We start from the raw sequence: 18435 nt of genomic DNA, 5'->3' as shown, positions 1-18435 counted from the left end.
TTTCGTATCAGTTCAGTGATTTTGAGGCTCTTTGTGGTTGTTTGGAACCTATTTGTGTTAATTTTGCCGTTGTAAGTTGTTTGTGTGTGCTTCTTTTCTTTTCTTGTGTAATGTCTCTTAACGTTTGATTTAACTGACATTCTTTAAACAACACAACGACAGCATGCCCTCTCTCTGACCTTTCCCCCAACTCCTGCTGCATTTTATTCTGAAAGTCTCCACCGGAACAGCCGCGTGCGTCTGCGGCAGCTTCCTCGTCAGCAGCCTGTCAGAAGGACATCTGCCCTGAGCGCATCCTCCGGACTCTCCCCGCTGATAAACCAAACAATATCGGCAGGTTAAAGCGGCAGCAGCCACTCTGCAGCACAACATTCGACTTTCAGCGCTTTGAAGAAGCTTCCAGAAACTTCCGCAGCAGGAAGATGAACGACAGCGAGCCGAGCAGCGCCCTGCTGGCGGAGTACGACTTCGAGCGGCGCTTCGACGAAAGACGAGCTCTGGAATGGATGCAGGAGAACTGGTAGGAAGTTAGAGGGCAGGTTCACTCATCTAGACGTGATTTAAACCGCTAACTCCTCCCTGGGAAGCAGGGCGAAGCGGGCTGCTGGCTCTGCATTGTGCGGACCCACATGTGGCCTCTTCTTTTTTTAGTTTTAATTCTGTTTGCAATAAAGTAAAAATGTCACAAATCCTGACTGAAGCGGAGTCAGAGGAGCTGGTTGGCTGCAGCCGCGTGCAGCGGAGCAGAGAGGATGCTGAGCGGAGCGCGCGCTGCGTCTCCTCACAGTGATGGTTTAATGAGCAGCCACCAGGACGGTTCCCTCCATGTTTATTCAGCTCAGCTCCCCTCAGCGTCCAATGAGCTGCAGAGCGCAGAGGGAGTGATTCCTCCGGCTCAAAGCCTGCAGGACCACATTTTTCGGTGTCACTCTGGTGTGACTGTGCAGCCCTGAGACCAGGAGCAGGTTCTCCTCCTTCAGGTGTCCGTCCAGCAGCAGGCACTGAGCGCGTGCACAGTGTTCGGATCTGCAGCAGTGACAAAGAAGAGATAAAAGACATTTAAAATAGCAGAGAAAAAATCTGTAAAAAATAACAGTCTTTAAAATACTTATTTTTACTTCCCAAAAACCAGAAAATATCTGCAGCACAATAATGTTTGTGCTGATCCCAGTGCAGCAGAAATTGTGTCATTTTATGGTCACACATTGTAGAAGAACAAATTATTATTTAAAAAAAATAAACTAGTTTTTGATATGGACAGTTTTTTTTTTTTTATTAGTCAACATGTAAAATAATTTTTCATTTACTGGGGTTTTATTACATTTTATCTGTAATTTAACAAGACGGAAAATATCATTAAATTAACATTTACAATTTTTAAATTATAATATGCATAACATATAACTTAGCACTATTTTACACTCCACTATTTGCACGGTTTAATCTAGTTTCTGTACATATGTAGATAGCCAGATTTTTTCAAAATTTATTTTATTTTATTTTATATTATTTTATTTTATTTTGTAGGAGTACTCCATGCTGCACTGCTGCTGAGTGCTGTGAGCTCAGAGCTGAGAGTTTTGTTGTATTTTGCACAATGACAATAAAGCCTCTATAATTTTTCTTTCGAATAAATGTCTGTTAAATACATGACAAAATAAAGTTAAAAACAATGGTAATTTTATTGACCTTTTTGTATTAATCGTGTAAAAATCTGGCAGTCAGTGTGCCATAAAAAGGCTTTAAAAAGTGGAGGAACATTGTAAAGTCAGCAAGAACAACAGTGAAAATAATGACAAATATCTATTGATTAATATTGTTTAACACATTTAAATAAAATGAAACAGTGAGATTTAATAGTTGCATATTGTAAGAGATTAAATTTAAATGTAGAAGTTTATTTTACACTCAAGATGTAAGTTCATATTTTTTGTGTGATTTTACGAGATGCTATCAGTAATTTAACAAAACAGGCAAAACCTTTAAATTAACACTTATTTACAGTTAATTATTTGCCATTTTCAATCCCTAATATACATGATTTTCTTTTAAATACCAACAAATATTTGTTACATCATTAAGTCTTTTTTACAGTCAACTTGTAAATTAAATTTTTTTTTCTGTGATTTTACTACATATTATTGGCATCTTGGCAAAATTCAAAATCTGTAAAATAAGAAAAAAAAAATATCTACATATAAAATTTTTTTTATCACTAATATAAATACTTGCTTTTCAAATAAAGGCAACTGAAACTCTGACAGCATGGTGCCAGACGATACTGTACAAAATGGAGAAATGCTAAAATGCTAAAAAAAAAAACCCAAAAAAACAAAACAGAAAAGTATACTAAATATCTGTAAAATAATAATGATATTTTTTGTCTGAACTGGGCACAAGTTGTAAAATACGTCATGTAAATTCATGTTTTTGTCAGTGATATTATCTGGATATTATCTATAATTTAGCAAAACAGAAACATCTTAGCAGTAATAGTCAAAAACAGTGTAATTTTACAATCCAATCTTGTAAACCAATGAGTTAGTGTGAGGAAAAGTGCAGATTTTTTGCTGTGTCGTGAACATTTCTTGCTGCGAAGCCTGGCTGTCTGCAGATCGCTATCAGCTGCTATCTACGCAGCTCTTTCTGGAGTTGTGCAATTCTGCAGTGACTAATTAGCTTTTCTTCCTATTTTGAGCTCGTCCCTGCACTTGAACTTGCTTCTTGTTGTCAGTGTCACTGCAGAACCGGCTAGAAAGCTTCTGATGAAGGTGCTAATAAGTCAGTGCAGATATCACGTCTTCCTTACAGGAGCACAACACGTTTTCTACAGAATTAAATGTCCTATGTGGTGAAAATCTATTTTTATTGCGTTTTTAATTTAACAGTATAAAGTAGAAGCTATTAGGATGTGAAGTGTTTCCCTCTGCTGTGTCTCAAGCCCAAGCACCACTAGTGGATGGCTGTGGTTCAGGAGCAGGTTGTCCTTCAGTCGCAAGGTTGGCGGTTTGATCCCCGCCCCTCCACAGTTGAAGTGTCCTTGGGGCAAGGCACTGAACCTGAAGTTGCTTCCAATGGCAGGCAGAACCTTGCATGGCAGCTCTGTCGCCATTGGTGTGTGAATGGGTGAATGAGAAACACATTGTAAAGCGCTTTGGATAAAAGGAGGTGCAGACCATTTAGTGAGCCTCTGAACTTAATTCATGCTTCACCTCCGTTCATACACCAGTCCAGTCACATTGCCCTCCTATCAAATCCCAAACAGGAAACAGGAAACAAGAGCTGCTTGCAGATTGGACTGTATCACTGGGCCAGAGAATAGTCCTGAGGTGTGCCAGACAGTGGGCCAACATGGCAGAATGTAGGACTTTCTACTGTGCTGTTGTTGCTTTTCAATAGACATCATGTCTAAATCAAAGCATCTCCAAAGTCCTGCAGCCACTTCGTCAGCTGATCATGTTGAAGCTGTGGATGGCTGAGTATCACCTCCTTGGACCAGACATCTGTATTAAGCACTTGTTGTTTTTCTAGCTTGTCGTTGGCGTTTCCGCAAATTTTGGGTAACAAGCATACTCGGCCTGATGGTGAACTTCACCTCACGCCTGGCAGCATAAACTAGCCTCAAGACCAAAAAACAACCTCATCACTGACCAATAGTCATCCAGGTCACACTTTTGATATTCCCTCCTTATCGCTGCTTCCAGGTGAGTCACTCAGAATAAGTCCAGCAGGTTTATTTACTTTTTAAAATGGTTTTTTTTATGAAGCCTTTATTTAACCAGGTGGGTCCTGTTGAGACACAATGACGTCTTTTTCAAGGGAAGCCAAGACAGCAGCCTGATGAACATTAAAGTTACAACAATTAAAAACAAGTAACGATGTGAGTAAAATACACGCTAGATATAAGCAACAAGATTAATCATTTACATTGAAACAACAACAAGTGCGATATGTAGTCTCTCATGTGGTTTTTAGAAGATCCGAGGGCGATGAGATCCTTTAAATTCAATGTGTTCGAACCTTCTGCACATTTAATAAGTACAGATCATTGGAACGTAAACAGTAACTGCTGTGAGTTTTAGGAATTAAATCACATAGATAGTTGGGGAGTAGCCCTAGGAAGGCTTTGTAATAAAAGTGTACCGGTGCGTAAAGCTTTCTAGAGCTGCTAAGCTCATGTCTCAGCTACGAGCAAAACGCAGCAAATGTTCTGCTGCAAGAGTGAACACGAGAATCTTCATGCACTCCCAGCATCTGAGGAGCTCCAGTGTGTTGCTTTTATTATCGATGCCACTACAACGATAGGACTATTCTCAGTGTGTTGTGCGACTAATGTGGCTAACGTAGCATTAGCTTTCATCAAATACCCACAGGTCAGAAGTGTCTGTAAACTTTAAGAGCGATTTGAATTCTCAATAAAACCCCTTACATTTACACTTTTGTTTCTGTTGTCAGATAGCAGAATGAAATAGTGGCGGAAACAAGGCTCATTAAGGCTACATCAAGTCACTCGTGAGCTGCTAAAATACAGATTTTATAATTGCAGCATTGTCTGACAAACTCCCCAAACACACAAGTTTAAAAGCAACTGCTATGTTTTGAATTTATCCAATATTTCCAGAGAGACAGCTTTAAGCTATGTGTCTTGCTTCGAGCTGTCAATCAAAGACTCAGAGGGCGTTTTCTTCCTGAAGGGGGCGGAGCCAGCAGCAGCTCATTGGTTTCTAAAGCATCTCATTTAGAGGAGCCTTAAAACCAGGAGTTACACCGTGGAGGTGAAAGGAACCATGTTTGCATGTTTTGAGGCGATAAATTAAAAGCAACACTGACTTTTACAACCACATGAATGCAGTAAAACAAGCCGTCAGTCACACGAGAGTTCAGGAGGGAAGCTGAAGGAGGTCAGGAGTCGGGTTTCTCCTCAGAGCTGCAGTTTACAGAAGGAGGTGTCCTCTGTTGGATCAGCTTTAGTAATGAGCTTTATCTGTAACACACCCACATACAGTCGCTTTACATCCATTTTTTTATAACCTCACAGTCTTCAGCGTCAAATGTATTCCTCCATGTCACGACGTCTTTATGTTTCATTACACGTCCCCACAACATTACACGTTAAAACAAGCCAGAACTGTACCAGTGTACACATAAGAAATCTGCATTTTTACAAACCTTAAACCCATCATTTACAATAAAATGATATTATATATACATACGCTATATTATACTGTATTTAAATCAGCAAAATAATCTTTATTTTACAGATATTTGTCGTAATATGAAAAAACAGTTTTATATATTCAAGATTTTAGTTATTTTTTAAACTGTTATTTTACAGATTTTTCTCTCTCTTGAGTAAACTCAGAGAAAAACAACTTTTAATTATATGTTAACTCCGACAAAAACTGTACATAACGTTCATATAAAAAAATCTGTCTTCTTTGCAAATAGTCATTCATATTTTGTCACAATATTTGACCATAAAAGTACAAGTATTTTAAAGGTATTTGCTGTCATTTGAAAGAAAAATTCTGTACATTACAGGCCGAAAAATGGTTAATAATTTGAATTAATGAGTTATTTTTACAGGTATTTTACCTGTTTTGTTACACTACAAACAATATTTAGTAAAATCACAGAAAACATGTCATAATTTAAATGTTGACGATTAAAAAAAACCATTAAAAATCTTTTTTTTGGTCTGTTTTTAAAAAAAAATAAAAAATAAAAAATAGAAACTCAATGTGTGACCATAAAATCATACCATTTTCCTGTATTTAAATCAGCCAGAAAAATCATTATTTTACAGATATTTGTCATGATTGTTGCTGTTTTTATAGGGTTTTTTTTTCAGTTTTTTTTTTAACAGGATATGTTTAACTATAATTTTTCAGACTTTTCCTCTTTTGAGAAATTATAGATAATAACTAGTAAAATCACAGAAATAATAATTTCTATGTTTATTGAAATGAAATGAAATGAAAATGGAATGAAATGAAAAATACTTAATTAAATCAACTTACTTAATTTATCCCAGAAGGGAAATTCAATCTTGTAAAAGCTCACTTCCTCTTTTTTTTTTCTTTTTTTAATCACTAATATTTTTTAGTCAATAATCAATAAATTAATAAGTTTAACGTGCCAAAGCTGTAAACAACATGTAAAAAAAATCTGTATTATTACAAATATTCTAGAATTAAAAACTAAATATCTTTGGTTTGTTGAACCGATTGAAGTACATCGGTGCACATTTTTCACCTTTTTCTTACATTTTATCCTCTTAATAATCATTTAATTGCAAAAAAAAAAGGCTACATTTCGAGGGAGTTTCCTGCTTGTCCATCAGTCAAGTCTTCAGCCTGATGCACGTTTTTATTTCTGTATCCCAGAGAGACGAACTGCCATCAGCGGTCAGAACCCCCCCGTAGCTTTAACTGGGTCAAGCTGCAGGAGCATCGACTGATCCTGATATTTATTGTACCACTCTGGATTAGTCATCTGCTGTAGATTCAAACAGCCTCACGCACATCATCAGCTCTTTATTTACGTAGACAGACAGTAAAAAAAAAAAGAAAAAATCACATAAAGTCAGTGTTTAATGCAAGAACAACTAGCATCGGTGCACATGTTGGAGGTTTCATTCCTGCTTATTGAAACTTCTGATGAAACCAGAACGCTGCCTCATCACCCTCAACCGATCATCATCATCCTCCTCCTTCATCCTCCACTTCTGTTATAAACCAGGAAGCTGCTGTCAGGAGGCTTTATGACGAGACTCTTCTTTACATTTTACAGTTTGAAGAGCTGCATGTGTTGAACAAACATCCCCTCCGAGCAGACGGTCACATCGCGCCGTGTTTGTTTTTAATTGCAGCCGTCTGGTCCGTTCACCCTTATAATTGTGTAACTTTCTTATGTAAGCGCTGCGCATCTGTGTGTGTGTGTGTGTGTGTGTGAGGAGGTGATTTAGGGTTTAACAGCTGTCTGTCCGAGGAACTCATCCTCTTCTTCCTCTTCTCTTTTGTAACCCCACAGAGCTCAAAGTACATCCAGAGCTGATGGATGGAAAAAAGTTTACCTACAGTCAGGTCCAGTCATAGAAATAATGAGCCTTAGTGCAGAAGTTCCCCAAAGATTTCCATCAAACACACCTCAGCTCATCATTTACTTATTTGTAGGTGCTTGATTTCACAATAAAAGATTTATTTTTGGCATTTTTATGTCAGTTTCAGTTATTTTTTTATTCTATAGGAAAGTGTTTGACACTGTACAAGTCTAATAAGGAACTGATTGGCAGATTTCAGTGTATTGTTCCTGTTTAACATATTTAAATATAACGTTCCTTAAAATGTTACAGGGACATTTAATCACTTCCTTATAGCTGCAAGTTAAAAACAAAACGCAAAGAAGTTGTGTCCCTCAGCTGCAGAAATGCAAAGAATAAAATATGTTGTTTTTTTTGTGATTTCTGGACATTTAAGGTGTGATTTCACATATGAGGCATTCATTTTTATTAAATATAAAACACCACTTTTCTTTTTCCTCTTTCTTTGTTTAACTGATAATCTCATCACACACCTGCTCCTTTTCTTTTGTAAATATTTTAACTGCAACAACAGAAACATGAATTACCAACTGCATGATTCAAGTGAAAAATGTCAAATATTCTCAACGTCTCACATGTGAGAATTATTTACATTTTTAAATTTTGACTCCAACCTTTAGATTAGCTTGACATTCATGCAGCAGCTTATGCTTTTTAAAAAATCATTCTCATCTTTCTTGAGCTATTTATTGACTATTTTGTTTTGTCATTTTAAAATTGACTTAAAAAAATTGTCCTATTATTATTATTATTATTGCTATTGTTATGATTCTTCTTCTTCTTCTTATTATTGTTATCAATTAAATCTGTTCTTCCTAAACTGTTTATTATTTATTCGTTTTAAATACATTTTACAAGTCACAATCTTTTATTTATTTATTGTTTACTTGATATGCAATAAGCCAATATTTACCGTCTTGTGCATTTGTCTGTGCATTAACCTGAGGACGCTTTGATTGATTGATTGATTTATTGATCGACTGATAGACCTGCAACAAACTGGAACGTTTGCACAAATTACAGTCTTGATGAATTAAGACAAAAACGTCTCTACACTCAGACAGACTCAAGCAAAGAGGAAGTCTGAGCACCAAACTGTCGCTCATAAATGTATGTTTGCAAGTTCGACAATGTGCAGGAACCTTAAAATACCTCAGAAGATGTTTTATGTTTATATTGTTTTCAGGTGTTCCTGCCTGTATTCCTCTAGGTATTCTCTAAAGCTGGTACCTTGTGATGGATTGTGTTCATTTTGTGTGTTTTTTTTTTATTCACTCTGCAGGAGCAAGTCCTTCATGTTCTGTGGCCTGTACGCTGCACTCGTCTTCTTCGGTCAGCACTTCATGAGGGAAAGACCGAAGCTGAACCTGCGGCGTCCGCTGGTGCTGTGGTCGCTCAGCCTCGCCGTGTTCAGGTGAGAAACGCTGGCCTCTGATTGGTCAGTCGACAGGAAGTTCATTAAAACGCAAAACAGTCCATTTAATCAACGAGTATCCAGAGAATCCTTGATTTGTTGGTTTTAGGAACTGAAATCTCCAAAATTAATAACGCTGTAGGGTCTTTACATAAATATAAAGTTCTGTCGTTTATAACACTGTAAAATTTATCTACATTATGACATTAGTTAGGTTATTATCTATAATTAATAACACTACAGGGTCTCAGTTTTAGTAGGTGTTATATAGGTAAATGTTAAGTATACTATTATATAATTTTTTTAGGGTTAAGGATTCAGTTAAAATTCCACCATAAACATCACTGTAGGGTTTTAACCCCAGTGTTGAAACTCGTTAGGTTACTTTTACTTTGGTGCTACATGACAAACAGTGAGTTGACTTCGTTAAGAAAAGAACATTTCTACACATCAGGAGTTCTGTTCTTTCTATTTAAATCATTGCAAATTGAGTCTTTTTGAAGTTCTGGCAGTAATTTAATGACATTAGTTCATGTTTTCACTTCTTCGTTTGACATTTTGTAGATTAAATGATGAGTTAAGCTAAAATATATATATTATCAGACGTAAATTCCACAACATAAGTTACTGTTTACAGCAATACTCTGCAGATTCTAACACTGTGCAGCTGATTTATGAGTTTTTATAGTAGTTCCATCTTAACGTTGGTGGTTTTCCATGTAAACAGCAGGAGTAGATGTTGCCTTTAGCTGCAGGAGGCCTGAAAGAATCCAGAAGGAAACGTGATCTGAGTTTAAAATGTTTGAAAGACGACACAACTTGTCACAGAAACATTCCTGACTGGGTTTACAGCAGCGAGTTCACAGAAATTCACAGCCTTCACAGAAATGAAGTGATCTTCGCTAACCGAGAGCCTGAAGCGAGGCTCTGAGAGAAAATGTAGCTTGAATACCGGACAGCATGGGACAGCTGCACCCGGTTGTTTTCTCATCTTCACTAGTGTTTCCATTTATTTACCTAAATCCTCTTTTATTTGTGTTTACGTGTCATTATATGAGAGGAGCCAGATTACAGTAATACCCCGGAGCTTTATGTTGTTTATGTCAAATCCAATTACGACACACTGTACAAACCACCATTTGTAGCCGCTTTCAGCATTTTTATGTTTTTGCAATTAACTATAATTTGTCAGACTTTTCCTCTTTTGTGAGATTATAGATAATAACTAGTAAAATCACAGAACTAGAATTTTCTATGTTAAACGTGCCAAAGCTGAAAATAACATACATATAAAAATATCTGTATTATTACAAATATTAATTAATTCTTTCATTTAGTTTGTAAAATTACACCACTTTACTACATTTAAATTAGCACTGAAGTAATACAGATATTTAATTTAAAGAAAAATGATGTATAATAATCAATGACAAATGGTAAATATTTGTTTGAAACTGTTTTTTTTTGTTGTTTTTTTTTTACAGATTTTTCCTGTGAAATTGGAGATAACTGGTTAAGTCACAGACAAAGTTTTATTTTGTAATTGACTGAAAAAACAATTTGTCTTTTCACAAATGGTAACTTACTGTGTGACCCTAAAATTCCATCGTGTTACTGTATTTTACAGATATGTGGCGTTATTTGAAGTAAATGATATATATACATGTTAAGAATTTTAAAAAGGGAAATGTAATTTTTTAAACTTTTAAACTGTTACGATAAAAATAAATTACAGATAATATTTCATAAAATCACAAAAAAATTAATGTACACATTTGCTATAAACAGCAGCAATAAAAATTCCACTTTTTCTTTTGCTGTATTTAAATCAGCAAATTTTTTAAAATGTATTTTCTGTTATTTGAAAAAACAAAATCACCTATATTATGGATTAAACTGTAAATAGTTTGATTTACAGTCAGTTTATGGGTTTTCCCTGTTTTGTTGATTTACAGATAAAATGCAGTAAAATTATAGAATAAATGTGTTCATTTACACATTGACCATAAAAGAAAACAATCAAACACTGATGTCCATAATGATGTCCATAATAATAAAAAAAATAAATCTGTATTTTTACAAATAGTATATGGGTCTGCTCCAGCATTTAACTATATTTAAATCGACCAAAAATGATTTTATTTTACAGATATTTGCTCTTATTTGTAAACAAATATTTGGTATACTAAGGATTGTTAAATTACAGACAAAATTTAGTAAAATTGTACAATAAAGATGTTCCTTTACATATTAAACATAAAAAATGTAAAAAACTATAAAAAAAATAAAATAAAAAAAAAAACAGGCTAAAACTGTAAATAATGTCCATATAATAAAAACAATGTTTTTACACATTACTATTTGTAAGTTTAGTTTCTAGATTTTCCCAGTCATGTTAAATCACACATAATATTTACTCAAGTCGCTGAACATGTGGACTTTATGTCCACATGAGGAATCAGAGTTTGTTCTTTCACAGCGTGTGACGGTTAAAGTGTTAAAGTGTTAAAGTGTGTGTTGGTGACGTGAAGCAGAGCAGAGTTGCGCTAAAGTGTGACCTCTCAGAGGGTTTTATGGACATGACTGGACGAGTCTTTATGGTTGAAGTCGAGTCAGAACAATGCTCTCTCTGCTTCATTCATGTTTTTATGAGAAATTGTAGTCGGAGTTGTAAACGTGGTGCTTTTAAGGTCTCCATGTTTGACTGAGGAGCTACGCTGAGCGTACAGATGGGCTGTTTTATGACCCTTAAACACAAGTGGAATTATTCCACTTTAACCGAGACACTCCCACTTTTACAAGGACGATAAAAATACTACATACTGTTTATTTTAGGATGGTTCAGGAACATGTGCTTTACTCGTATTATATATAAAACACACCAGAGGCCACTTGGGAAAACGCTGTTGCACTGTAATAAATAAAAACAGAAAATCAACCCTTTTGATTTCAAATGTAAATATACTAGAGGTATCTTTGTTTAAAAAAAAAAGTGTCTGCCTTTAAGTGAGAAATCACTTGAAGCAGGAACCTCAAGCTGCAGGAAGATGTAGAGAGTTTTCGTTTTGTTTGGCAACAAGTGTTGGTTTTCGTTCTGAACTGAATGAACTCGTCAACTTGCTCCTGCAGGTTGGGTTTAAACTCAGATTAAAGATTTCACAAGACTGCTGACTCACCAGTTCTTCCTGCATACACCTAAACAAGCCGAGAGTTGTCTCTGTGGACGTTTGTCTTTGACAGACGGTAATAATATTGAATGACTAATAATAACGTGTGAAGATAAATATTAAGGCGTCACAATTATAACCAGAGGGATGCCTTTGAAACAATAAGTCAAGCATCCGTTTGTGTTGCTGACGTGTGTGTTTGTGTGTTTTATCTGCAGCATCATCGGAGCGTTCAGGACCGGACTGTACATGCTGCACGTGCTCACCAACAGCGGCTTCAAGCAGTCGGTGTGTGACAACAGCTTCTACAGCGCCCCCGTCACCAAGTTCTGGGCCTACGCCTTCGTCCTCAGCAAAGCTCCCGAACTGGGTGAGAATTCTTTAAATTCCTGCTCACACAGACCGAAATATCCACATTTCTGATAAACAGATTCAGCAGCTACTGACAGGTTGCTCATCCCGAGGTTTTTAGGTTGTGGTTAAGAAAACAACTGACTGAATTCAGCTGAAAAGTAGACGTTTTCTGCATGTTGAGGTTCCACATGTGAAGCAGGTCCTATATGCATTAAACAGAGGTGGTTAAACGCTGTTGGAGCCTGTAATAGTTATAAATAATTAACGTTTAGTTAAATGATCTTGTTTTACTCTGAATGGAGCCTTTTTCACCAAATCAAAACTTAGGATAAAATGAGTTTGACTTATTTGATCTCAAATCATCAACAGCCTTCTACTCAACCACCTCTGATTTGCTTTTTTTTTTTTAATAATCCATCCATCCATTATCTGTACACCGCTTAATCCTCACTAGGGTCGTGGGGGGCTGGAGTCTATCCCAGCTGGACAGGTCACCAGTATATCACAGGGCTACACTTAGAGACAGACAACCAAACACACTCACATTCACACCTACGGACAATTTAGAATCACCAATTAACCTCAACATGTTTTTGGGAGGAAGCCGGAGAACCCGGAGAGAACCCACGCTGCACGGGGAGAACATGCAAACTCCACGCAGAAAGATCCCGGACCACCTGCGCCACCTTGCAGCCCTTTTTCAATAATAAATTAGGAATATTTAAAATAAAATCAGTGAAGTCTTACCTTGATGTATCACGTACTTTCTAATAATTTAAAAAGAATTCTCATCATGCCTTTGAGTCTGAATTTCAATTATGGACAAGTAGCTGAAATGTTCAATAAATACACCTTTTCTGGATTTTAGGGACCAGTTACTTCATATTAAAAGCATTTTGTATGTTTTGTTTTGTATTATTGTGGCATTCAGCTACATATAGTTCAGAAAATATCTTTAGCTGACTCCTGCTTTATCAATTCGTTTGTTAAAGTTGTTAAATCTGGAACTTTACCCTTAATCAGAAACTATGTGATCTATTTGTCCAATATTGTAGATTGTTAATCAATGACATGATGAGAAGTAACAGTGAACATTTCAGGCTTTTATCTGAAATAGTTTCTGAGATGTCGTCATTCAAAGTGCTGAAAGTGAGTTGACAGAATTTTTTACAAAACTGTTCTCTTGGAAAGTTTTTGATACGTCAAGCTAAAATTTCACAAATATCCTTTTAAGTGTTCATATTTTATTGGGTAACATTTTCAGGCAAATCATAAATGGTGGAGCAGAAGTTGTTCTTAAAATGAGATGATTTGAGATGGAAGGACCTGAACACTGTGCCACGTTTAACAGACGGCGCAGTAATAAACCAAAAAGACACAACATGAGACAGAATAAACCATATAAATGAGAAATTATACATAAAATCTTACCATCTAAAACATCCACATGTTTGCAAAAACTTTATTCGTTTGTAATACAGATGAATAATTTAAAAAACCCGGCATCTAAAAATCAATCATATAAATCCGATATGTGGTCGAACACATCAAGATTTCAGACTGAGCTGCTGTTTATTGAGCAGTGGGATAAAAATGAGATAATAAATAAATAAAACCTGATCTGAGAACCTTCTGAGAAGATGAAATGTGTATCTCCAGGTCGGGATGCCACCTGACACTGGGTTTTTCTACACTAAACCGACCCTTAACCCGCGCTGACCAAATGCTTCTGCTCTTCCTTTGAACCTTTAAACTCTCCAGTAAACGTATCAGCAGACAATCATCTAAAGAGCTGCTCCTCTGCACTCCGATTCCGTCTCCTCGTCCGCCCGGTAATCTCGTCCCCGTCGGAAAGAGAGCGCCGATTGTTCTGGGAAATGGAGCGGGATGCTGAGGTGGCAAGAAAATTCCATTAGTGCATGATTGATGTTGTTTCCTGGGCTGCAGCCAGGAAGGACGTCTTCACCTTCCTCCTGCTCAGACCAGTGAAACGCTGCAGGAAACGCTCTGTGCTGGATCTCTTAATGGAGCCGCACAATGGAGTCAGTGCAGATGAGCCATTTAAAGCAGAAATGGAAGGTAGTTCTGGTGTTTAACTACCTGGGTTTTACTTTCATAGGTGTAGCTTCTATTGGTAGTAACTTGTGGGCATTAAAGTATTACTGATGAGATTCGGGAATGCGGCCAAACAGTTTATCTGGATTAAATAAACTAATTTATTTGGGTTCACAAAAGACATTTTGGCTCCTAATTAAGTTTGTTTACAGCCTGTCTGGTCATCTGACTGCTGGTCTTTCCTCTTTAGTTCATCATAAAATACAAAAAAGATGATATAAAACTGTTCTTTGCCTTTTACAGTCTTCATGTTAAAGACTTCCTTTTAATTTTTTTAAGGACTTTACTACATATTCGCTCATTGTGCAGAAATACGTATGTCTTTGTAGTTCTTTAATTTATTTTAAGGGCCCCTAAATACACACTACTCTCTGATGAAGCTGCTAAAACAGCCGTGGAACGACCAACAAGCAAAATGGAGACAGTGCTTCATCTGTAACTCCATTAAAATCCAACTACCTGCTACGTCAGTGAGAGCGTTGGAGTCGCTGCTCAGCAGGTTCACTCATTTATCTGCACAATTCAGCATAAAAGGGAAAACTAACGGTTTTAACCTTCACATCAGCAGCTGGTCTTAACCTCAGCATAAGTAACTAACGAGGGCCGCCCACATTAGTCGGCATAAATGAGCTGAAAATGCACCTATATTGATTTTTTTCCCCTCCCAAGTCAACTTCATTTCTCGTAACAAATGACCATGTAGTTGTTGCATCATGACATCATGACTCCTGTCATTGGTCGACTGCAGTCAGATGTAGTTTCAGAAAACGGTGGCTGCAATAGAATCCGATGCAGGTCAGTGTAGAATTCTGGGAGTACTTCAGGTTCAGGTTTGTTTCTCTCCTGCTCTCTGTGCTCACATAAACTACATGTTAACACAGCTGAATTCCCAATAAAGCCGTTCTCGTTACCTAATTTGTTTTTTGTTTCTGTGTCAAATAGTGACTGAAACGCAGCCCAATAAGACGACATGTTAACCAGCTGTCACTCAGTACAGAAGTTACCGTACATAAAAGTTCATTTGGCTGTATTTTTAAAGAATTTGAAGCTGCTACCAAAGTCTAAAAACAATCTGGCGAAAAGAGTTGCTTTAGCTGCTTCATATGCTTGTAAAATATCCGCTATATATCTGAGATTTAACTAAGAAAGTGTAGCCCTGTGATAGACTGGTGACCTGTCCAGGGTGTCCCCTGCCTTCACCCTGAGTCAGCTGGGATAGACTCCAGCCCCCCCATGACCCTACTGAGGATGAAGTGGTGTATAGATAATGGATGGATGGAACTAACAAATTGTAAAGGTGTAAAAGTTTGGATTTCTGTTTGACCCTGCGTCTTTGCCCTGAGGTGCCACTTTTTCACCTTGCTGCATTATACAATGACACACTTAAATCTTTTTTAAGTAACACAGTTGATGCATGAATTGATGAAATAATAGTTGTCAGTGGCAGCCCTGTAATTAATTAAATAGCCATTGTCTCTGTGTCCTCTGTAACTAGGTTGGTAGAGTTCTTCAGGACTTTTAGGAAATCAGCAGGAAATAATCGGGTCGTAGAATTATTATATGTTTATATTTAAATAATGGTACAGCAACCCCAAACAATACTCTTTTCAGCACCTAACTATGAAAATTTTAGTAGAGAAGATAAATGCTGTAGAAACAAAAGCAGCTGTATGAGAGTGTTTTTAATTTAAATTAGAAATAAATCAGAGCAGTCGTCCCACTTTCAGTCCACGCTGCTCAGTGTTGAGGTTCGACATCCAGCTGTGGTGCCTGTGAATGACTTCCTGTCCGCTGTCTGTCCCAGGAGACACAGTGTTCATCGTCCTGAGGAAGCAGCGCCTCATCTTCCTGCACTGGTACCACCACATCACCGTGCTGCTCTACTCCTGGTACTCCTACAAGGACCAGGTTGCGGGCGGCGGCTGGTTCATGACCATGAACTACTTGGTCCACTCGCTCATGTACACGTACTACGCTGCCCGGGCGGCCGGCCTTCGGGTGCCTCGTCCCTGCGCCATGATCATCACCTTCACCCAGATCATGCAGATGGTGATGGGCCTGGCCGTGGTGGGCCTGGTGTACCGCTGGATGCACGAGGTCCGCTGCCCGTCCAACCTGCACAACATCACGTGGGGCTCCCTCATGTACCTGAGCTACTTGGTCCTCTTCGCCTCGTTCTTCTACAACAGCTACCTCAAAGGCTCGTCCAAGGACAAAGGACAGAAGGCCGAGTAACTCGTCTGTACTGAGCTCACGGTCGTATTAAAGTGTGCCATCAGTAGAAGTGACCAACAGCGAGAAGCCATGAATGTGAAGGCTGCTCAAATCCAAGTCCCGGTACTGTGAGTTTTTACTCTCAAAACAATGATACATCTGCGGACTCAGAGCGTTTGGGAAGAGGAGACCAACCCCGGACTCAGCACATTTTAATAGGACCTCCTGAATAGTGGGGAGTACAGCGTGGAGAAAGGTTAGAGAAGGAAGGGAATGACTTCATTTAAGTTATTGCATTGGTTACGTAGACTTTTGACCAGTATCTAAAAACAGGCACATGAGGGCCAAACATCTGTCAAAGGTGGTTTACTAATGTTTGTTTGTTGAAACTAAGAAGTAATGTAAAAGTACTTATTAATTTTTGTGTTGTTGAAGAAATGACTCAGCTGTTTGGGAACTATGACATGAGAGGTTTGAAACTTAGCATGAAGACTGGAAGCAGGGGAACTGGAAAAGCACTTACTTTAACCTCTAACACTATTTCATCCTATTTCTTTAACCTCAGTTTCTTGACAGTTTCATCTAGAGCTCGACTGCTTCTGGAGTTTTGAGGCTAATGACAATTCTTCATATTGATATATGGGCCAGTATTCTTCATAACAATATCACATGTTTACATAATATTGAGAAAAGAAAACAATGGGGTCAGTGTTTGTTCAGTTTCCAGCGATGTATTTCACAAACTAGTTAGCAATTAGCACACCACTCGACTCCGCACCGCCAACTGCTCTGCTACATGTGCTGCAGACGCTGTCGAGTGTTGAATATAATGGCGTTGGAGCCGCTCTGCTGGACAAACTATGCAATGACACCGTGTCTAAATTACCTCAAGTAGCTTTTTTCTGCATTATCTTCTGTTTTACGTCAGACAACATAAATGTCAGTCGTGGTTTATCTTTGACAAAAACAATCGGTTGACAACATCGACCAACTGATTTATTATTTAGCCTTTTCTTTTTTTTTATCCGTTTGCCATTTATAATTTTCCAGCCCAAATGTAATGCTGAATAAATGTAGTTTTCTGTAAGGTTCTCTCAAAGTCGTCACCGTTTGCAGCCGTCGTTTACCAAGAAACAAGCCCAGCACATAAGCTTGTCTAATTTAATTCCTATGACAATGAAAGCAACACAACCTGTTAAGTAGGGAGCTTTAGAGGTGTTCTTAGGCCGATGTTTCACTTTGTTTAAAGCCAGCCCTGCTTCCAGCCTGTATGCTAAGCTAAGCTAACCACCTCCACCAGAATGTTGAACCGTTCCTTTAAGATAGTGTCTGTTTGGACCCGAGCTGAACTGCAACCTGCAGGAAAGAAAGTAAAAAGGGAATGAAGACTAATGCACTAAATGACTAAGGGATGATTCCACTAATGCAGCAGCAGCAGGTAGAATATTATGCAGATTTGAAGCTGCTTTTGGAAAAGCTTGTGTGTCCACGGAATCGCTGACCTGACGGCGGCTTCACCCTCCCACAGTGCTGCTAGTATTATAAACCACACGCCGTTTGGACTTCGCTGTGTGTCGCTGCACTGAACTGACTCACGAGCTGTGTTTCCATTAAGTGTTTTTATAGACATGGTAAAATTTTAAAAATGAATTTGGCATCATTAAAGACAAGTGTTTGAGTCAAGAAAGTTTGGGCAAATTTCAAATAATTTTGCACCGTTTTTTGTCTCATTTTGGATATTTTTGAGGCCTTTTTTTTTTTTGCCAAATTTTGAAATATTTTGCATGATTTTCTTTCATCTTGGACATCTTGAGTCACTGAGCCTGTTTTGACTCATTTTGGACAAAGTTTGAGTCATTTTGAACAGATTTTGACTCATTGTGGACAAAGTTTGAGTCCTTTTTGGTTGTTTTGATCAAGGTTTTGTTATTTTGGACACATTTCTAATAGTTTTTTCCCTTTTTTTTGTCTCACTTTGGACACTTTTGAGTTTTATTTTTGTTTGTTGGGTTTTTTTTAAAACAAATTTCAAGCCATTTTGGACAACTGTCTGTTTTGGGCCAATTTTA

General features: G+C 37.6%; 1 protein-coding gene across 1 annotated transcript; it reads left to right on the top strand.

The window, feature by feature from the left end:
• The first annotated feature begins 276 nt into the window (after positions 1–276).
• On the top strand, positions 277–16906 carry LOC103366018 (elongation of very long chain fatty acids protein 6-like). Its single transcript, XM_008293629.1, has 4 exons — positions 277–520; positions 8385–8516; positions 11902–12053; positions 15957–16906. Exons 1-4 carry the CDS (start codon positions 423–425, stop codon positions 16385–16387), a joined length of 813 nt encoding a protein of 270 aa, XP_008291851.1. The 5' UTR covers positions 277–422; the 3' UTR covers positions 16388–16906.
• The last annotated feature ends 1529 nt before the right edge of the window (positions 16907–18435 follow it).

This window comes from Stegastes partitus, unplaced genomic scaffold (genome assembly GCF_000690725.1).
Source record: "Stegastes partitus isolate 25-593 unplaced genomic scaffold, Stegastes_partitus-1.0.2 Scaffold898, whole genome shotgun sequence".
NCBI classification, from domain to species: domain Eukaryota; kingdom Metazoa; phylum Chordata; class Actinopteri; family Pomacentridae; genus Stegastes; species Stegastes partitus.
The sequence above is the reverse complement of the archived record's forward strand: the minus strand, read 5'-3'. Positions and strand labels throughout refer to the sequence as shown.